The sequence below is a fragment of the Paramisgurnus dabryanus genome, chromosome 6 (genome assembly GCF_030506205.2).
Source record: "Paramisgurnus dabryanus chromosome 6, PD_genome_1.1, whole genome shotgun sequence".
NCBI lineage: Eukaryota > Metazoa > Chordata > Actinopteri > Cypriniformes > Cobitidae > Paramisgurnus > Paramisgurnus dabryanus.
Window position 1 is genome coordinate 26147323 of NC_133342.1, and position 22919 is coordinate 26170241.

Consider the following 22919-nt stretch of genomic DNA (forward strand, 5'->3'; position numbering starts at 1 on the left):
GCTGCTGTCAATGTTAATCACTTAGAGTTGTGCTCTTCAGTGCATGTACAGGTCAGCTGTTAGCTGAGTAGGCAGGGAGCTTTTATTTTGACATAAGTTAGTTGTTTCGCAATTTTTGCTAGCCTTATTTTCTATGTTGTATCAGTGTTGTTCTCCAGGCTTTAATTTAATGAATGAATAACACATCCGTATACGTTTAAAATAGATTGTATACAATACTGCTAAAAGATTGATACCAAACAGTAAACCACAATACGTAAATCAAAACAATACTGCGCATGCGCATCAGTATTTGAAGACAGCGGCTGCTAACAAAACTGAGGAACTCGTGCTATTTTTTCAACAGTATAGAAAAGTCACCTACATATTTCAGTGTACTATATGACTTGATAGTTATTTCTTAATAACCCATTCCCTATGAGCTTTTTTAATCCAGTTTCGTCCTCGTCAAGAACCCGGAAACACAACACAGAGGGACAGCAGCATTAACTGACAGCTCGTGTTTATTTCGCCTATCACTGGTAAGACTTTTGTTCTTATTTTCTTTGTGTGTAGTTTTAGCGGGTTTGAAATGTTTGGTAATATTTCTGTATAAACGTAAATAAAATAAAAAAAAACCCCTGAAAAATGTTGCATTGTTTGCACTGCTTATGATTGACACATGCCACTGTACCTCATTCAGTAATGCTAGAGATGAAAAAGTACAACTGTAAAGTGTCTTGGATAAAGAAAAGATTTAGTACACTATGTGTGAATTTGATAAAATTACTTCCTGAAAGGCCATGATTGGTTTATTAAATGTGTTACATGCATAGTTAGGTTCACAGGTATCATTTTTAAAAGTTTTTTATACAATGCAGGCTGGAGAGCCAAATCCATTTCCAGGTTTGTTTGTTGTGAAACCATCTATTATGATACACGCCCAATGTTGCTGGAAGTTGGTCTAAAACAAAAGCCTATTTTTCATTCTAAGGGTACAGTGGTTACCACCATAGTTAGGAAAATGACAATAGCTAATAAATTGTAACTAATGTATTAAGTATTTATTACAATTTGATTGAAGATCCCATATCATATTTGTGTTATTTATGTTTTACATGAGTCACAATACCTGTAACTATAGTATTTAGGTGAAAACACTGCATAGGCCTATGTTAAGCCATAGCTGAATAGCACTAAAAGCTCATAATCATAGAGGAACCATTTTTAGTGCTATATAGCACCTACAAAGCACATATGAAGAACCATTTGGGGGTGATATAGCACCACTATAGCACGATATGGTTCTACACAGGTGGTGCTATGGCACTTATAATGGTTCCCCTATGATTACAAGCCAGTGAACCACTTTTTTTTTTAAAGTGAAGGATTCTGTAAAGAAAGTCAAAGACCCAATTGTGATGCTATTTATAGCAAGGACGCTATAAGAAATTTGCTTAGGGATTCAGGGATTAAGCAGCAATGAAGCAATGCAGATGTCAACCTTACCATCAAAAATAAAGTTTTTATCAATGATTTCAAGTACTGATATCTCAGATGTCAATATTTGGTACATTAAATACCAAGTTGTCAAATATTTTTTTCAGATTATTTCCAATAGTTAGTGCATCTTTAAGAATTGTCACATCCATAATGGAGAAAAGTCAAATCAATAATCCTTCCTATTTAATGCACACATAATTTTTTTTTTATTTAATTTGGTATTAACAGAATTCCTACAAATGATGTCTCACAAAAACTTGTGGCCTTACTTGTTGTCACATCCATAAAACACGTTTATTATCTTTATCTAAAATAGAAAACATGAGTATATAATATTTTTCTGATGTCTAGACTCTGTCATCAGGGGTTTAGGAGATCATACATAAACAGATGGTTCGATATACTGGTAATAAATACATTCTCTAAGATATTATATTTTAATTTTTTGTCTTTAGATTAAAGAAAATATAACATCTTTCAAAATGGAATTGCTCCTCTTTAATTAAATGGTATTATGTTACAGACATTTAAGCCTTCCCATGCAGACACTACAACACAAACGGTCAGCTTAGTAAGGTTTAAGGCACACAAACAGTTAATTCATGAATTAACTAACAGAAACATGAAAATATTTTGCGACATAATTGTGACTATAATCTAAAACTGATGAGATCAAATCCATTTTATTTCAGATCTGAAAGAAGGTCACTACATAAAGTCAAAATGCCTGATTGGCAGGATGCCATGGACCATGCCGTGACCTTGGCCAGGAAAGCAGGAGAGGTGAGTGACTGTTTTTCTAAAACTTGAGTAATATTCAATACATAAAGAATGTATGTGCCATTGTTCCTGAAACCCCCCTTGTGTCTCTGTTGACCGTAGATTGTGAGAGATGCTGTGCAGAACGACCTGAAGATCATGTGTAAAAGCTCCTCTGTTGATCTGGTCACTAAAACAGACCAGAATGTGGAGCAGCTCATTATAACATCAGTAAAGGAGAAGTTTCCTACGCATTGGTATTGAGTTCTTTATGTTAACACAGGGTTAAAAGACATCTAAATCTTTTGAAACTAGGTCGGTTAATTTAATGCATTAATAATATTTCTATTCACCGTACAGTATATAATGTACACAGTAAACACTATGCAGTATTATTACGTTTAATTACTTTTTCAGGTATACATTTTTGTACCTGAAAACCACAGACCAACCTGAAAAACATGAAAATCACAGTTTATTTTATACATTTGTATTCAATTTAAGTGGAAATTACTCCTTTACATGACAATATTTATGTGTGATTAAATGTGATTAATTTAAATAACTGTTTTAATTAGATAGTCCTATTTAAAACATATAGGTTTCACAATTTAGAGACAAAACAGGCTTTTATTTGTTTCAGTTTCATTGGAGAGGAGTCTGTGGCTGCTGGAGAGCCTTGTGTTTTGACTGACAGCCCAACATGGATTATTGACCCTGTGGATGGCACCACCAACTTTGTTCATGGGTAATGTATTCATTCACTGATTGAGACATGATATAAAAGCATATAACTGTTTGATTTCTTAATTTTCACCCCTGAATAGTGGATACCATTGTAGCATGATGTAAAGTATAAAAAAAATGTTGTGCTTTCCTTTGTCCAGATATCCCTTTGTTGCTATATCCATTGGCTTCGCTGTCAACAAAGCAGTAAGCATCATTTGATTTCAATTGCTCTCCCATTCAGTTTAAGAATAACAAAGTGACAGCACTGATAATAGATGTTGTTGGCATCTGTGTGCCGACACATCAAATCTTTCATGAAGGTTTAAAGTTAATTCATTGAAAAGAGCAGCTGTCAAAATGAAGTTTTCCTCTTGCAGTTAGAGTTTGGTGTGGTTTATAGCTGTGTAGAAGACAAGATGTACACTGCCCGAAAAGGGAAGGGTGCTTTTTGTAACGGACAGCCCCTACAGGTGTCAGACCAAGAAGGTAAGACATAGTCGATCTAATTGAATTTATGTCCATTTGTTGATATATTTTAATTTTTTTCTAATTGTTTCTCAATCATATGATAGAGATCAACCAGTCAATCATCGCTACAGAATTCGGCTCTAATAGAGATCCTCATGTCGTCGACAAGATTTTTTCTAGCATGAGGAAGATCTTGTGTCTGCCAGTCCACGGGTGTGTTATACTCCTTTTGAACACATAACCTTGTATTATCAACTCTGATGAATAGCTTTTGGATTTACATTATTTGGATAATTTGAATTGAATATCATTTTTTTGATAAGGATACGTGGTGTAGGATCCGCTGCCATCAACATGTGTCTGGTGGCCACTGGTTCGGTGGAGGCTTATTATGAAATTGGGATCCACTGTTGGGATATGGCAGCTGCGGCTGTTATAGTGTCTGAGGCAGGAGGAGTTCTCAGGGATGTCGAAGGTGAGGAGAAGTGTTTGTTATTTCATTTTTTTAAACATTTTTGATTCATTTTGTTCGTAGGCGTGACTATAATTGTTGTGTTTTAACATGGTATGATGGGGTTGTTTTAAATGTCCATAGGTGGACCAATGGATCTGATGTCTAGAGGAGTTGTTGCAGCTAATAATGAAATAATCGCAGAGAGAATCGTCAAAGAGATTGAAGCATTTTCTGCTGTTAGGGATGATGTACCTGTAAACCCTATATAATAAACATCTTTATACTGTTTGTACATTCTGTATGCATTTGCTGGTATGTTTTGTATCTTATCATAAACTATCACCATTTACAATGTTGAGTTAAATCTATTAAAATATAATGCAATAGTATTATAAAGTTTTTCCTGTGTTTACCTCCTAAATGCTGCCTTCTGTCTTCTTTAAAAATTGTATGGGGCAGTTTCCCAAACAGGGTTTAGATTAATCCAGGACTTGGTTTTAGTTATATTAGGACAATTAAGTAGTTTTTTTTTACAAACATACCTTACAAAAAACAATACTGGTGTGCATCTTGAGACAAAACAGTAGAACTGATATATGTTAAAGGGCACCTATTGTCCGATTCACGATTTTACATTTCCTTTGGTGTGTGTTAGTACATGATAACAATATGCAAAAGGTACAAACCCCAAAGTAAACTATGATGCGAGTTATCGTCTCCAATGTAAATCTCTTTTCTTGGACAAGACCTACATTATCATAATTCCTCTTGCTTCGGACTCACAGCCTGTAAGTTAAATTCGATTCGCATTGCAAGCTAATTTTTCAAACATGGTAAGGAGCGTCAAATTTCTGACTGACATCAGAGGTACTCAGGCCAATCACAACGTATAGATTAGCTGGCCAATCAGGGACACAGCGCTTTATAAATCCAGCGTTTGGAAGACAGTGAAATCTGGTTTTAACCATAAACCACGCAAACACATTGTATTATACAAAATAATCTTGTTTTTAGTAATGAAATAGGTGCACTTTAAGATATTAACATGCAAGATGTTTTTTTTTTTTATTAAGGCAAGCATGTATTTTAGTATGGGACTTGGATAAGCCCTGTCCGGGAAACTGCCCCTGTATGTTCTAAATAGTTATTTCATCAAGCATATGGAGCGCAAATGTGACACTGTGTGAAATCCAGGTTAAAGTTTCATAATCTAATAATCAATTTACTCATTGATCTCACTCTTTGACATGACCTTACCCAGTCAGTGTTATAATATAGACAGCTGAGAACAAACAAAACTAGGTTGCCAGGTTATTTCATAATTATCTTCGATAAAAAAATGAGACCATTAGAAAAAAAATGTTTTATATTCACAGTTATTCACACAATAAAATAATCCTTTGCAACATTTTCACATCGTGCCATACATTTCACAACGGCCAAATGTGCAAACTTGTGCTTAATAGAAACCCTAACAAAAGTTACAAGTGCGAGTGGACCCTTATTATCATCAGTTAGAGAATATAGTAAGTGGATTTGACAGCCACAGTCTTTTAACAGATTACAAAGTGAGAATTTAGTACATTACAGAGGTTTTAAGTGCCCTACAACCTTTAGTGTTCATATTGAAAAAAGTTTTAAACTCTTCATCATGGCTGGTTGTTTTGCACTTTTTAAAGCAAACTGTGCAAGGGTAAGATTTTTCCTTTCACAATGTATTAAAAACAAACAGAAAAAAGTTTGGCTTGTCTCTGAGCAGTTAGTGTATGAAATGGGGTCAGCACTGCAGCAATCCAGAGCTTTGATGTGACATGCTCTATATGCTCTTCAATCAGTAAGCAGCAGTAGATGCTGAGAGTCCTCGGAAACAGCACGACTCAACATCGAGTACCACGGAGCTGCTGCTGCTGCTGCTTCAGGAGGAGAAGACGGGGAAGGTGTGGGAGGTGCTGTTGTCTTCAGTCCAGAGGCCACACGGCTGGTCAAAGCCACCCTGTCTTTTAAAATCTGACAGAATACCAACACACACTTCTTAACTAGGGCTTTTAATCAACTAAACATGTTAATCAAGTAAGTAATAATGTAGAGGCAGCCTGCAGAGTCTGTTTTCGCAGAAATATAAGTATATCAGTGTGTTTTGTAGCACACTGAAGGGACCTATTTTGTAATGACAACCACATGTCTGTACATTATCCTGCTTGTCACACAACTATTTACATCATAAGTAAGGCAAGGAACATTAAATATTGATTTGAAATATTTTATTAGCTCATTTCTAACAAATGCAGACCTTCTGCAAGGAAAACCTGTCTACTTTCGGTTTTAAGATAAGACATTTAAATGCAACAAACACCCTATTTGGTTTAATCATTTGTAAACATAATGCATACATATTTATATTCAATTTTTGTGTAATATTAAACTGTACCTGTCAAAATGATTTGCAGCATCTGGGTTACTGTGTGTTATTAGATTTGAGCGGTTGTTATCTGGCAATAACAAACCTGCAAATGTTGTGACTGGCCAATCAGAATCAAGCGTTCCAACGAGCTGTGTAATAAATGAATATATAATATAGCGATCGATGAATCATATTATTTTTCTTCAGTTCTTAAAAACGATAATACAATTATAAACCTTACAACCTCTTTATTGCCATTTCTGTTTAGAATATAATGGCATTTAATTTGATATTTAATAACTAATTAATTTCCATCATTCTGTTATTTTTACCTTTGTGTAAAGCTGCTATATAAATATTGATGGATTGAGGTTAAAAAAAATGCATACCTTGTAATGCACTGTAAGTCAGTTTAGATAAAAGTGTCAGCAAAATTCATACATTACAAAAAGTGTCTTTGTAAGTCAATGTTAGGGCTGCTCAATTATGAGCAAAATCATAATCACAATTATTTAACACGATTACTCTGTGGCTTTGAAAACATGCATTTATTTACCTTTTTATCTAGTAAGTGTTGCACTAGTCCTGGACAATAATTGTTTTATCTTCATTATTGTGTTTTTGCAATTGTTTAAATACATTTTTTTAAAATCAAAAACGATTATTTGCACAGCCCTAGTCAATGTGTCAATATATTTTTCCTTTTGATTTCACTGAACACAGGCTTATTATCAGCATAGTGTACAGCAATCAATCCAAACCAGTGTTCAAATCAGTATGTCTATACTTAAATGAGATTCCTCTGATCTCTGACTAGGCCTTAGTTATATTAGGACATGAAACCCATGTCTTGTATATGTCTGTGCGTAGTGGTTCTTGAAGCACTGACTCCAGGTGCAATCCACCTTTATCTGAATCTCCCACCCATTTTTAAATGTTTTTTTCACAATCTTCTCCAGGGTTTGGTTATCCCTATTGCTTGTAAATTTTTTCTACCACATCTTTTCCTTCCCTTCGCCTCTCTATTAATATGCTTGGACACAGAGCTCTTTTGGAATGACCTTTTGTGTCTTGCCCTGCTTGTGCAAGGTGTCAATGGTCATCTTTTGGACAACTGTCAAGTCAGCAGTCTTCCCCATGATTGTGTAGCCTACAGAACTAGACTAAGAAACCATTTAAATGCCTTTGCAGGTGTTTCACAGTAGTTAAATCTCTTCAAAATTGAACCTTTTCACAATATTCTACTTTTCTGAGATACTGAATTTGGGATTTTCCTTAGTTGTCAGTTATAATCATCAAAATTAAAAGAAATAAACATTTGAAAAATATCAGTCTGTGTGTAATGAATGAATATAATATACAAGTTTAACTTTTTGAATGGAATTAGTGAAATAAATCAACTTTTTGATGATATTCTAATTATATGAGCACCTGTATATTAAAATCTGTCAGTACAAAATGTTTTAAAATGAAGGCAGCTCATACATAGATTTTAGTCTGGAACTAGGATAAAACCGCCCCATAATCTTAACAACCATATGATAAAGTACATAAACAAAGCCTTATATGGTAACATGATTGATATTAATCCACATACCTGCCGTAGTCTGTCCTCGTAGCGCTGATCAGTCTCTAAAGGTTGTTTTTCTGGGACTGGCACTTTACATCGGCACAGTTCTGCCCGTAACTCTGCACCATCAAACAGTACCAGAGGATCCAGTGCATTCTTGTTTATTAACTCCACCAGACACTCTTTATAATGTAAACTACAAACATGCAGAACATATGAGAATGTTTCTGGGAATGCTGTGTTTATGTAAGAATGCATTTTAATGAATGATGCAAGATAACATTTGAGAGCAGGGTGTGACTTACACGCAGTAACCACTGTACTCATGGCAAGCTAGTCGTCCACACGGCTCCTCTTTCACAGCTCCCATTTCTTGTAACTCCATTACACCACAAATACCTATAGCAGACATGTTATAATAATCATACTGAACTATAAAACAAATGTAAACCAGACCAAATGTATGAGCACATGTAGAAAACAATGGATGTACCTTTTGAGTTTCCCCCTATTGTACCTTTGGGTCTGAACATTAGAGGATGGGAGACTCCATAGTACTAAAAAGTTAACAGGTAACGAAAACACAGATTTGGAATGACGTAATGGTGATTCATAAAAATTAACAGTAACACATTTTTGGCTGCACTTCAATACAGATCATATTAAAAACGGTGCTCACCTGTAGCAGGTCCCGTAGTCTGGGAACACTCCAATCTCTTAAATGATACAGGCAGTCTCTAGGGTGATGGGCATGTAACCCCTTCGCTACACAATCAGCAGAAAAATTGCATGCCTGCAGAATAACACCAGATTTATATTTTTAACATAATTAATACTAAACTTTATGCTACCTTTAAGGAGAATTGCAAGAAAGAGAGACTTACAGCGCCCTGTTTAAAGGACTGACTGCATCCACCACAGAATTCATGCTGGCACTGAGTGCACTTGAAATGCAGGCATCCTCCTCTAGCCAGGAAGAATCGAAATTTGCATTTTGGACAGTCTGAAAGGAACGTGCACAGTGTTTTACAAAGGATTAACAGGGACACATTTATAGTTCAACCATGCATTGTCTCATCTATGGTTTACCTATTTTATTCCTGCTAAGAAGCTGCTCCAGCTTTGAGTTTTGATACTCCGGGCTGTTGAGTTGCTCCCACTCTCTGAACCTCTCACAGGAGATTCCTTCATGTTGTGGAGCCCACTAGAAAACAAGCAACAAGATCAGAAACATCCATCAATAAGGCATCAGGAGCACTATCAAAGCGACCGTGAGCTTTTTAGAATTCCACCACTATATAAAACCTGCAAAGAGATCACCTACAGGCCGTTTGCACTTAAAGCAGGTGCTTTTCTCACAGCTGGGGCAGTCCATCCTCAGTCTGTCTGATTCATGAAGAAGCCCAAAGCAGCACTAGGAAATAAACAAAGACATGTAAAATGTAGAGGTATAAAATGCTACTGCGGTCACGCCTGAGTACATCAAGTATTTGTGAACGATAAACCTTACATGTGCACACCAGCGGAAGTTGGGCATTTCCTGCAGTGCCTGGTCTCTGAGCTTGCTTTGAAAAAGCTCATGGATCTGAGGATCCAAATAATACCTGATCTGCAAGTACAAGATTTAAAGTACATTACAGCATATTCCATCAAATACATTTTATCTGTACGCTATAGCCGTGGTTCTCAAAAAAATAAGGCAACTAACCAACAGCACTACATTTTATAATTTAAAATGTTTTGTTTAATTCAAATTCTAAGTTTGAGATTGTTTTATGTCACGAATGGGGATGCACCCTATACAAAGGGGTGCGAACCACTGCTCTAAACCAGGCACATGGTATTCTTATCACGTTTAAATTCAGCTTGCAACACTACCCAATCTCATTTCCCCTCTCTCATTTCTTCACTTCATGTCAAAGGCCAAAAACGTGGTTGGAGCTCCACACCTGCGTGTCGAGTAGACTAAAGTACTCCATAGTGTCCTCCCTTCTGCCTCCTCGCACATCAGGAAGATTACAGAGGGGACACACCGCGTACACGATACTCTTTTCTTTAATGACAGAGGAGAAGTATTTCTTAAAGCAGCTCTCACAGAATGTGCAGGAACAGTGTGTCATGGTGATCATCTGAAAAGGAAAAGAGAGACAGAGATTAAAAAACCGGGGAAGTGTAACCCACATATGCAAATACATACAGTATGTAAAAATATGGCATAAGTCATTTGAATTAATCATATGGGTGAACATTTTCATTTTCAGGTCCAACGAAAACAATCAATGAAATATATATTACATTCAGCAGAAAAATATAAAGGCGGTTTTATTATTTTGTTCACTGTGGTGATATTTTTATGACAAATGTAAACACCTAAATTGTTTTCTATATAAAATCATCTCACCCACATAATGAAAATATAACCTTGATATATTAAATATTGACTGAGTAAGGTGAAAGTGAAATCAAACTTTGTACAAACTTTGCTCAATTATAAATAGTTATATATAGCATGATACTGTAAACAGTCAAGACACTGACAGTGGCTCAAATGAGATACCAACTTAACACTCGAATGCACGTAACGAGTTGCCATTTAAATAATGATGTTGCAGTATATAGTGTAGCTGTTGTCAGGAAATTGGCTGCATAACATTACAATGCAATCCTGTGACGCGCTTTCCTGTCAACTTCATGCACTGTGATGCGTGATGTGACAGCTGACAATTTATCCAGTACATTTCCGTTGACATGTCAAGGATTCGAAAACACAGTTGTATGCCCCAAAAATGTACTGTTGTGAGTTTGGTTTAAAAAAGCATTGACTCATTGACCCTGTACTAGGCAAGTTTTTAAATTATCACCCCAACACAAATAAATAAATAAATAAATAAACAAACAAATAAATAAATAGAAATTAAATACTTAAAACGTGATTCTAAAAACGCTAATTTTAAAAGGTAAAGTTTACTATAACTTAGCCTAAATAATGAAAAACATTAACATAAATGTGAAATAAATAGTGCTGGGCAAAGATTAATCTAGATTAATCACATACAAAATAAAAGTGCATTTTTGCATAATATACAGTATGTGTGTGTACTGTGTGTAATTTTATGTACATTTAAACACACACACAAATATGCATTAAGAAAATGTTTATTTATATATCAATTTTTTTGTTTTGTTTATATATAATATAGAATATACAAAAATATAAATAAATATATGTACACATGTAAATATTTCTTAAATGCATACATGAATGTGTGTGTATTTATATATACATAATAATTACACACAGCACACACTCATATACTATGCAAAAAAAAAACTTTTATTTTGTATGTGATTAATCTAGATTCATCTTTGCCCAGCACTAAAAATAAATCAGTACCAACTAAGAAATATCAAACATGTTTCTAATTACCTTCTGATCGTTTAAAAACTTTTATTATTGTGTATGTAAAGTCTAACTCCAGTACACTGTAAACTCTTACATTCTGTTAAGATATTTCAAAATGGTCAATAATAAACATCAATAATAATTACTGACATGAACAGTCCTTAACTTGATGCTACCTAAATTTTATGCATTGTACTTGTCTTTTTTCATTTATTTACTTCTTTTTTTTAAATATGAAAAGGATCCTATTATGTTAAGTGTAAGTGCCAAATACTAGTGGAAAAACACAGTCATGCATAATCAGGGTGATTTATTTTAATCATGTCAGGATGCAGACAGTGTTTATATTATTCCAAAATGACATGTTGTCAACTCTTAAGTTAATCTAGGTGATTTCACATTTGTTGTAACCATATATTGTAACAATGCAAAGTCGGCAACACCAAAGCTCCAAAAGTATCAAAAATATTTATTGTTTAAAACTAGTGCATGTCATCAAGGTTACGTTTCGAGCATGCAGGCTCTTCATCAGGCTCTTGGTCAAACGTAACCTTGATGCCATGCACTAGTTTTAAACAATAAATAGTTTTGATACTTTTGGAGCTTTGGTGTTGCCGACTTTGCATTGTTACACTATTACGATTTTTTGTCGAGCACCCAATTTAGATTGATGTGCGTGCTTTAGCCTGCTTATTGTGACCATATATTATAATCTGTTGTTCTGAAAGAAAATTTATGTTTTTGCCGGTGGGTTCTCAGTTAATCAGTTCACAATCACAAAAGTGCAACTTATGACAGTCCACTAAATATGGCTTCTGGGCTGCTTTTAACGCCCCTGCTATCGTAATGATAAAGAATGGGGTACAAAAAGCTATATCAATTATTTATTTATACGTGGTTATACCTTGTGTATATGCATCTACAAATTTACAATTAAATTAACAAATAGGCATTTGTACTGAATTACTAAAATAAACAGATATTACAATATCTTTATGAAGCCTTTAAAAATGAATAAAAAAAGCAAAACTATTTACATGGTATATACCAAGTGTTTTACATTCAAAAATACACAACATTGTTGTGAAATTATCAAAACATTTATTTATATTAATGGAAGTGATGTATCTATTGCATGTAAATGGCTCCACCATTCATTTAGAGATGGGCGATACAAAAAGCACCCAGACAGCAATCTACCACTAATAATAAGCTTTTGTCCTCAAAATATAGATTCAGAATACTTGAATGCTGTAGGTAAATCGACAATGTTTAGCAAATAGCGAATGTTGGTCACAATAGAAAGACATAATACCGAACTGGATCTCTCTATCAACAAGTATTGTTTTGGAATTGTAAAAACTAGTAACTAGGTAGAAGCACTTGCCTTCAAATGCTTTATTGTTTCTTTATAAGTCACTTTGGATAAAAGCGTCTGCTAAATGCCTAAATGTGAATGAAATGTAAACTATAGGAGATGTATGGGTTATCATGACAAACAATGACTATGCTAAACATAACAAAATAAAAGCCAAAACAAAAGCCAGTGGTGCCATTTGCTTTACTCACCCTATTGATGGATGCTTGCTCCTGGCATATAGGACAGACATGGGAGAGATATTTCAGAGCGGATGGGAGGTCTCGGCACGACTGCACTGCTTCCAGCACGTCTGTAGGGCTAAAACTGCACCCATCCATACTCAAGATGCTCCTAAACATATCAGCTTTCTCACCTTGGACACCACCTGGGATCTGACAGTAGGTTGTGTGTATAGTGCAATCCTGTGTAAATGAATGAGCGAGAAACAAGCGAATAAGATATTCTGATATAGCATTCTCTTACCTTCATATCTTCAAACTTCTTCAGCTCAATAAGAAATCGCTGCTCATTAATTGTAATCACCCTCTTAGGCTGTTGCAAAACCTGTGCTACATCTGCAGAGAAAAAACAAGAAAAATCACAAAGGTTAACAATTAAATGTTTTGTTTAAGTTAATTTGTTGACCTTATTAGGTCCAAAATCTGCTGCTCAAACCAAAATGGTTGTAGTTCATAAATAATCTATTTGCACTGCAGATACCAGATACCAAATTAATTTGAATATGATCAGAAATGTATTTTTATAAAATATTTGTATGACTACGAATCTTTTTATTTTACACTGAATACACACAAAAAAGCTGTGCTATACTTTAAATGTGAATATGATAACTGTGAAATTAAAACAGGTTATATGAGTTTTTAGGACACCCCAAGTGAAAAAATTATTTTGCTGTTATTAACATTATTAACCTGTCAATATGTGAATTTGAGAGCCATAGCATTAACTTATCTAAAACATAGATTTTACTTTCATTTCTCTGTAAGCAGGCTAAGTGAAAGTTATTACTTGTGTCCCATACCTCTGCGGTTTCTGAAGAGGACCAAGGCCTGGTCTGGCCTCGATGCGGGATATTTGACATCCAGAACCTCTCCTCCCGCATTCTGCTTTCTCTGAAAATAAATGGTTAGCTTGTTCCTCATCTTGCTTGGAGAGACACCCACAGGTAGTCCGCTCACCACCAGTCTGTGATGGTTATCTACTAATTGTGGGTGAACCATGGGGTCACTCTCAGAATCTTGCCACTCTTCCCCAGCATCTTTACAACAAAAGTATTGTGTATTTTAATACAGTGAAACAAATCTAATAAAACTGACGCTATTTATTGTAATTTTGTAAAAAAAAAATATATAAAGAAAGGCATTGTTTATATAGTGACAGTATTGGCAGAATAATTTCAATTTTATTTTATTTTCAAAACAATATCAATTGTTTAAACTGCTTTTAAACTTTAGGTCGTGATATACCTCTGTCTCTGCTGTCCAGTTGATACATGTTGACTACTCTTTCTAACTGAAGGCTTTTAAACAGGTCATCAATTTCATTTACATCAGCAGAATTGCTGGCTGGAGCTAAAACAGAAACAATCATCAAAGATTAATTCAAAGTTTTTACAAAAACAATGCATTTTAGTACTTAAAAAAAAGAAAAGAAAAGAAAAATAACAAAAACATTTACCAGGAGAAATGAATGGATTTGTTTGGTGTTTACTCCCTAAAGTTTGTGCTCCAAACATGATCCCGAAATCCAGCAACTCTTGTGTATATGACTTTTTAACCCCATCTGCATCCGTTCCACTGGCCTGGGACAGACTACCGTTCGACTTTGTGCTCTTGGGTAGGGCTAGAAGAAGAAACGTCATGGTTAGCACAGATAAGGAAATGAAAGTTTGAAAATGAAAGTTTAAAATATTAACCCTTTAGAACTGAAGCAAAATAGGTTGTTTTTATTTACTGTTGGTTACTTGGTTATCAATACCAGCTTCATTCGTTTTGACAAGATTCACTTTATGTTTCGATGGAAACCCAGCTACTGTTCAAATTGCCCCTTCAGCTCTCTAGAAAACAGCAGCACTTTGCTAATGGAAAGCAGGAAATTACCATAATAAACCATATATTGTCAAAAAGCGCAATAGTCTACTTTTAGAAGCAATTAAAAAAAAAATTGATAGTGCAAATGGTGGAAGAGAAACAGTAAAATGAATTTAGCTTGGTAGAATGTGTCAGCCACGACACAGGGTTAATTTATGTCATTAAACCAGCAAAGATTACAGTAACGCTAATGTACTTTCGTGGAACTGGAGAGACCCTCATTTTGAAGCATCATGCCTGTAGACACATTCCATTTGCAGTGCATATTGCAGTAGGTATGCGGTAGGATCCGTCAAGCACCCGTTTACTGGCAGTAAACAATAAATACAATAATTGTTTAAAAACAAGTAATATTATGCTGATAAAATTATAGCCGATTTATTTTTATTCTGCTACTATATATTATTACAAAAATGTGATTACAGTACAGAATATACACGACATAATCTGCTTAGTTAATGTTTATAATAGTTTGTAATGTGTTTGCGCATACTTTTGTTATGTTTTAAATGAAAAAGCAAATACTTTAAAAAGTAAGCAAATAATTTCATAAGCTCATGTCTCCACCTAGTGCATAATAAGAAGCGATGTAACAATTCTCAATACATGTAGTTTAATATGTTTATTATGGTTTGTTCAAATGACTGCTGACTGAAAGATACTGCTGACTGTGTCAGACTGCATGAATGCCGACGTGTCGCCATAAACAAGTCCATTAAAAATTGCAGTTTAAAGAGGGACAGTTGTGACATTTTAAATCATCCCCCGAAAAGTTAAAAACATGAATTCCACGTACAAACTCTCGAGTCTCGACCGACTTTCCCATTGTAAAGATTTGGGCATTGAAGACCCGTCACCTCTGATCAACAACACGAAATGATTGAATATATCTTCATATATCAAGCCAATTCTTAATTTCATCCTCACACTGGTTCATACATGGCAGGTGTAGTAAATATTAACTGTTTAAATCTGGTTTTTTACGTGCTCCCACTACACTGTTTTCTACCGGCTGGCTATGGAACCGGAAGTCTCGCACCGGAAAGGAAATATGTCACATCACTTACTTCTGCATTCGAGAAAAATGTGGATATCATAAATATAAAACACGTGCTATCACTTTAAATGACCGCGTGCAGTTTACATGCAGTACAGCAAAAATAGTGCGGAAAATAGACTCACTGCTGCATCTGCAAAGGACAGGAAAATTTGCACCGCAAACACACTGCAATTGGAGTATGTGTGAAACAGCCGTAGGGCCATTCCTATAAATCATATTTATTTTATCTATACAGAATTTTTACATTTATACATTTGGGAGACGATTATATCTATGTAAACATGTGCTTGACAGATGTCTGTGATGCATCTCAATGCATTTTTAACATCTCGTGCCATGATTTTTGAGACACATTTTAAAAAACACTATATTTCGTTTCACTCCTGTCATACTATTTTACACACAAGACAGTGTTATGTTATCAGTCCGCTTATGATGCTGATTGTGAACAATGAAAAATACGGATTTAGGGAATTTATAAGAGTGTTTTCCTCTGGACACATTCTAATATATGTATTTAAAGTAAAATTCAATGTTTACTTTTGCTGGCAAGCCGAGTCACTGAAGAGTTCGTGCTTCCATCATCAACTGTTGAGTTATTCTGCACAGATCCGCTGCCTGTATTCGGCCAGCTGCAACATGAAACAAACAAGGTTGGGGTCAAGTTTTGTTTTACTAGATTTTCTGAACTGTTTTGCAAGTGTTCACTAACCTGCCATATGATGCAACAGGGCTCTGCTTGACTATCATTTCAGCAGGTGTAACTTGGGAATGTAGTACGGGGGATCTGATTGGATAAGTTGCAAAAAGGGGAGTTTCGCGCTGAAAGGCGGCAATCATTTCCTCCAGAACTATTGACAAGTTTGACCACCCCTAGCAAATAGCAGCATTCAAATTGAAACAAGCAAGTGATTCAAAAGAATATGAAATATGTGTAATACAATTGATAATATTTAATAACGGATAATAAACCAACTTACGATTTTCCAATTGCTAAGACAGTGGAGAAGAATGCAACCAGATGCATCCACATTGCTGCTTTTAGCATTGACCACCATAGTGGGTGATGGGCAGACGAAACATCTGGGCGGGTTTTTGGGATGAGTCTCATGAATCCAGATGCAAACTGGAATGTTGTACTTGTTGCCTTTATAACAACATGATATTGATTTTAAAAGCATGTTTTAGCAATAAGTGATATGCCGTTAAAAAATGTGAACGTTTTGAACGGGACTTAGTTGCAACCAGTTACCTTCATATGTTACAGGAACAGTGCCACCTAAATAAACCAACTTCTTCTTATCATTGTTAGGGTAGACTGTAAAAAGAGAAGAAAACTGAATGCAGGAAATGTGTATGCAAGAAATTTTGCACAATAAGCTGAAGTCTGTGAAGCTTATCAGGGTTTTTTTAAATGTATTTTTATATAACACCCACACTATTTACTACTGATGTGTAAATTCAACCCTGTATTTATGCATGATTCAGAAAAAGCTACAAAGCATCCTCTGTCTGTAATTCAGTATACAGAGATCTCTGCCAAATCCTCCCATGCTTTTACATTTACATTTATGCACTAGGCAGACACTTTTATCTGAAGCAACTTACAGTGCATTACAAACTATACATCTTTTATCAGTATGCATGATCCCTGGGTTTTAAAAGAGTAACTTACAATAGTAATCCAGGTATAGTTGCAGGTCTGGGTAATCTGTTGACACATTATTGATGTCATCTTGGACCTCATTGGGATAACTGTATTTACACTATTAAGGAAACATTAAGAAAATAATCAGTCAACTAGAGGGAAATTAAATGGCACTTTAAATCCATAGTTGGTTGTTTGTGATTACTATTAGATACAGTATGTTATTAAATAATAATTTAAACATTTCAAGAGCCTAACTAGTTTTCAGGCCCTGTTTTGTCTTCTGTTCATAGAAAGTGCAATGTTTCAACAATTTAGAGACGTGCAGCAGGTCAAGGACAGGCTTCATGATCATATGGGTCAAAACACAATACTGATCTGGGCCTGTTGATATCATGGACAAAGAATCAGTATTACATACAATACTATCCACAAGGTCAAATTTTTATTTTGTATAATTGTCATATTAATAAAGATGTACAACTTCTCTGACATCATTGTCAGTTGAGATAAGAATAGGCATGGGACCTGTGGTGTGCCTAAATTTGGTGCTTTTTCCCCCAAATGGACAACATACTGTTGATTTCACAGGTGTGGTGCAATTGCCAATATGAATGAATGATAGTACCGGTAATCTGCTTCTACTGCTTCTATAATAATCGGTTCCTCTACTAATGTAACAAGGAAGGACTCATATTTAATTTTGCATTTACATTTTAATACATATTTTAAATGAAATGCATGCATAAAATAATCTTACATAATGTAATAAACATTTTGTGAAAACATTGATATCTTTAATATTGACTGAGTACGGTCATGTCAAAGATTGAATTCAAACTAATAAATAGATCATGAGACTTTAGACTGTATTTTACAGCTAGGGTCACACATACAGTATGGATATTTCCTTACACCAAAGTAAACACATAACTTAGTAGACAAATACTGTTATTGTAATACACTGTGCAAACGTAGCACTTGGTGTCATTTGCAAAATGAAATTACAAAAGAGATCCCATGATAATTGATTAAATGTTTACAATACTAACGACAGCTTTAACAGTACGGGCGGAATTGATTGTTATGGTTACTTGTGTATGGGAGTTCTCTCATGATAGCTCACAAGGCGACCAGATGTAAATATTCAGTATATCTCCTACTGAGTGACCCAATTCAGTATATCATACAGCTAAATGATATTTCACAGCAAGCCATGCCCTTTGATCTTAATTTCACACTACTGTAAATTAGCATGTTAGCTCATTAACCAGCACAACCTGATAGCAGCCTCGCGACTGCTGTCAACAACGTACCTCGACAAGCGTTTTAAATGTCAGATCAGCTGTGACACGCGACATGTTCACCTCTAAACGCCAGGTTTAGTGTCAAGTAACGTTATATTTAGGGCGCGAATTCATATCTGTTGCTTCCTCCATTGCTTAAGTTTACATGTCAATCGGGCAGTTTTGCTTTTCTTATTCCCCATTGACGTCACGAGGTGACGTTGACATCGAGAATATCTGCAGCGGTCCGCCATATTGAGCGTGGCAGGTGGCGACTTTATTTTTTGTTTTATGTCATTTATGTATTACATTTTGATACACTGATGGTCCTGTTAAATTGAATTATGTTCTTAAGAAAAACACAGAGGCATAGTCAAGCACAGACTGAAAGGTCATGGTTAGGAATTTAACCAAGAATATAGCAGAATGGCAGTTTCCAATGTTGTACTGCCTCTTAATGAACATTAGATGTCAGTATAGTACATAAAATCCGCCCCTGTAGCAATGACGCTTTAAATTACATTTCTGTGAAGATTTATGATTTATTTAGGTTTTTTAAAATGTCTTTTAATGTTTACTTATCAGCAAAAGACTTTCTGTTTCATATGAAAACAATCTTAATTATCCATTCATTATACAAAATTGTAAAGTTGTAAAACATTTTTTTAATTTGGAAAATTCCAAATACTTGTCGAAAACACGTGTTTACTTTATTGTAGCATACTGCATTGTATTTGTAGTACATTTTGCAAATGTGAGGCCCACAAATCTGGCATTTATCATTTTAGCAAAGCTGGAAACGAACTTTAAAGTTTAAGATTCTGAAAAATTATGAGTAACAAGGAAACATTTTGATGTACAATAAACATCAAATATTTTCTGCATGTTTTGAGATAATAAAATGTAGATTTGTGATACTGACCATTTTAACTTATTTGACCAAAATGTCAGATTTTACACAAGACTTTCCTAAATCATCAGGTACATTGATTCCAGTTTAAGTCAATGCTGACATTAAAGCAAAAAGGGAATATCAAATGCTAAAAATTTTATGAAGATATGAATTGTAAGAAAACCTTTAACTTAAATGTCTTGCTAACCCTAATGAAAAATCCAGCTAAGACCAGCATAAACTGATAGCTGGTTTTAGCTGGCTTAAGGTGGCAGCTGGTTTAAGGTGGTCCAAGTTGGTCCTCCCAGCCTGGCAAAGTTGGTGTTGCAAGCTGGTCTACCTGTGTTTTGGTCACTTCTTAAGCTGGTGTAGCTGGACACTAGACCAGCTTCTACACCAGCAAAACCAGCTAAAACCAAGTGATCAGCTTAAACCAGCTTAAAAGCTTATGCTGCTCTTAGCTGGATCTTTCAGTGAATGATTCAATTTATAACAAAACAGAAGGCTTTTCACAAATAGTCCTATATATTTGGACTAAACTATATAAAATCACCTTACTGTAACAAACAAAAGGTTGACCCTCCTTCATTTAAAAAAGCTATATACCAGGAAAATACCTTATATAGTGATCAAATAATGACTAATGACAGCCTAGAATTTAAGGTCCAGGTAGGGCAAAACAATCTTGTGCTACACAACCAAGATAACAAACTCATTTTCGGACTTTCTCAACCTTGAGTTTATTTTTCGACGCCTGTGAGATGACCAAGGCACAGTAGTGAGTGGGTGGACGAGCAGGGCACAGAGAGAAAGTGATTTATGATAGTGAGATCGTGATAAGAGGAGCAGTGAAACGAATGCAGTTGTCAGTCAATTGTGAAGGCATGACCCTGGATCTGCTCATGACAATATCTACCTGCCACCTGTTATTATGTGAAGGTGACCCCCAGGAGTATGCGAATAAAGTCTTCTTCATGAAAGTGGGGCATTGCATCAGGGAACTAGCATAGTGACAGACTTATCTTATCTGGATCTTTTCATATTCAGTATAATATACGTGTAGATGTCTTATTCTTGAATGTATATCAATGTGCACATACCCTGTAATTTGTTTTATTTCTTTATATATGCACATGAAAAAGGTCAGGGTGGTTGCTAACAAGACTTTTTCAAGGCACTTCTTGACATTACAAAGGGAATAGCTTTCTTTGTTCAAATCACCAAGCTAAAACATAAGAGCTTTCCCCAGCTAAGGTGAGATGGTCTCTCAGGTCCAGACTTCATTGTACCACTGCCCTATATTTCAGACAATGGAAGCACACTTGGCTGCACAGACTCTCCGTGCATTGCACTTTGTTGAGGCAAAAAGCAACAGTAGGCCCTTTTCACTTTTACCCCTGGAGTGAATTTACCCCAGCTGTGCATTAAGCCTCGCTAGTCCCCGTCTCTCATCACGTGCACGCACACGCGCGACCGCAAAGTGCACACACAGCTTCGCAGTCTTTATTGGTTATGAGTTAGGGTGTACACAGCTGCTGCGCACACTTGAAGTCAGGCTCAAACAGACCAATGCTGTCTGCGGGCCCATTCGAAACCTCTCTGAGGTTCAGTAATGGCGACATTACCGGCAGCTAAGTCGCTTTGACACATGCAGTGTTTTCCACATGAAAGTGGGGCATGCATCGCGCACTCCTGCCTGGAAATATATAAAAGTCCCACAGGCATCGGGGGCCCTTAAATTACTAGATGTGCAAGACTTTGTTTGGACTCTTTTGGCCCCAACCAAATAGATCTAATTAAAACCCTATGCAGGGTGGAGGGCTTATGATTGTCAGGGTGGGACTGTGAAGTCAAATGGATCCAGATGGGGGAGTGGAAACAACCACAAGCTTTCTACAGATGAATGGATAGATAGACAGTTGAATATATAGACAGATAGAGACAGATAGACTACAAAAAATTACAACATTAGGGCTAAATCTACTTAAACAGATATACAGAAAGATGGACAGACGGACGAACAGACTATAAAAGACTACGTTATTCTCTACGTTTTCCTTAATCTTAAATCTATAGACTTCTACAGATCTACAGACAGATTTGCATGCATGGACATTTTGTGCAACGACAGTTTCAAATTACATATAACCCACTCTAATGACTGAATCATTTATCTTGCCAACGTTTGTGGAAATGGAGTTTTAATGGCCAGTGCCAAAACCAGGAATTACAGAAAAAGCCTGAAGAAAAACCCACAGAAATGAACGCTAGCACGTGTGTATGCAAGGTTCTGTAACGTATGTTTTTTAACCTTCCCTATGTGCATATACCACAAGGTATTTAAATATATTTTGTACATTTGAACTAGTTGAAAGCTAAGGAGGGGATGTCAGATCCACTCCAGCCCAGAGAGGGGGCTCTCTAATGGGGTTTGTCATCTGCTAATGATAGCTCACAGCCGTGAGCCGCCAGAGGTTTAGGAGAGTTTTGCAGAAAGGGAAGGGATCCATAATGATTTGGCATCTCTTAATGAGAGCCAGTGGGCATCCTTGACCAGCGCTTGGTTTGCTTTACTACAGGGAAATGGTGATAGAGAAACCCCCCACTGGAAAAGAGCAGTCAGCCGTTAACCCCTCAGCCTGCCAAAGCACATTTAACATCAGCACCTCTGTAAAGCTATCCGTGCCTATATGAACCCTTAGAGCATCCGCGAGAGCACATTTAACACTAGTCGCAGCCTCAGACATCACACCCACGGACTGTTGGCTTAACGTCTGATACACCACACTTATATGGAAACACTTGAGCAGCTTCAGAGTTGTCTTCTGATTGGTTGAATTATACGGGATTATATGTGGGTCGCGTTATTTAACGTTCCGCCTAGAAACAACACTAAGCTGAAACGTATGCGAGGTTCATGGCAAAAAGTCTTTAAAAGACGTCCAAGAGATATTTTAACATATTTAGTGTTGGTATGAACTTCAGAGACATTCGTGAATGAATGATTTACTCTTCATTGCACACCCATCTGTTATTGTGGAGACCCATAAACATGACGCCGCACAAAGCGAAACATGATTAGTTGCTTTACTTTTTAGTCCTATGGCCTCTTGGGAGGACCTTGGCCGTTAAGCTTCCAAGACCTTCAGTATGTCTTCAGTCTGACTAATTCAACACCAGCTATATTTTAAGGTCAGAGAGACATGACATTTCAGCCTTAAGCCCTACAGCAGTTGTGCTTCTGACTGAAAAACATGAAAATGTAAAAATGTTTCACATACAAATACAAAGAGTGG

The 22919-nt window shown here is 35.9% G+C and overlaps 2 protein-coding genes across 4 annotated transcripts; one reads left to right on the plus strand and one right to left on the minus strand.

Annotated features, from left to right (window-relative positions):
- Window positions 1-115: 115 nt before the first annotated feature.
- On the plus strand, window positions 116-4313 carry impa1 (inositol monophosphatase 1). The gene is made up of 9 exons (XM_065276384.2): window positions 116-521; window positions 2175-2265; window positions 2365-2498; window positions 2885-2989; window positions 3129-3174; window positions 3348-3456; window positions 3543-3651; window positions 3762-3913; window positions 4034-4313. The coding sequence occupies exons 2-9, from the start codon at window positions 2206-2208 to the stop codon at window positions 4159-4161; spliced, it is 843 nt and encodes a 280-aa protein (XP_065132456.1). The 5' UTR covers window positions 116-521; window positions 2175-2205; the 3' UTR covers window positions 4162-4313.
- A 927-nt stretch (window positions 4314-5240) lies between these two features.
- Window positions 5241-18938, minus strand: LOC135766879 (uncharacterized). Of its 3 annotated transcripts, XM_065276382.2 has the most exons (22): window positions 18762-18938; window positions 17473-17563; window positions 17050-17115; window positions 16778-16944; window positions 16510-16670; window positions 16338-16429; window positions 14325-14489; window positions 14114-14218; window positions 13669-13905; window positions 13110-13201; window positions 12836-13018; window positions 9813-9992; window positions 9374-9472; window positions 9188-9277; window positions 8953-9067; window positions 8748-8866; window positions 8543-8656; window positions 8357-8420; window positions 8169-8262; window positions 7891-8059; window positions 6321-6442; window positions 5751-5899 (listed from the first exon to the last, which is right to left on the minus strand). In XM_065276382.2, exons 1-22 carry the CDS (start codon window positions 18804-18806, stop codon window positions 5893-5895), a joined length of 2577 nt encoding a protein of 858 aa, XP_065132454.1. In that variant the 5' UTR covers window positions 18807-18938; the 3' UTR covers window positions 5751-5892. The 3 variants fall into 3 exon arrangements, with proteins under 3 accessions (XP_065132453.1, XP_065132452.1, XP_065132454.1); XM_065276381.2 differs by lacking the exon at window positions 6321-6442 and having other exon boundaries at window positions 5241-5899; window positions 12836-13048; window positions 13170-13201; XM_065276380.2 differs by lacking the exon at window positions 6321-6442 and having other exon boundaries at window positions 5241-5899.
- Between the last annotated feature and the right edge of the window lie 3981 nt (window positions 18939-22919).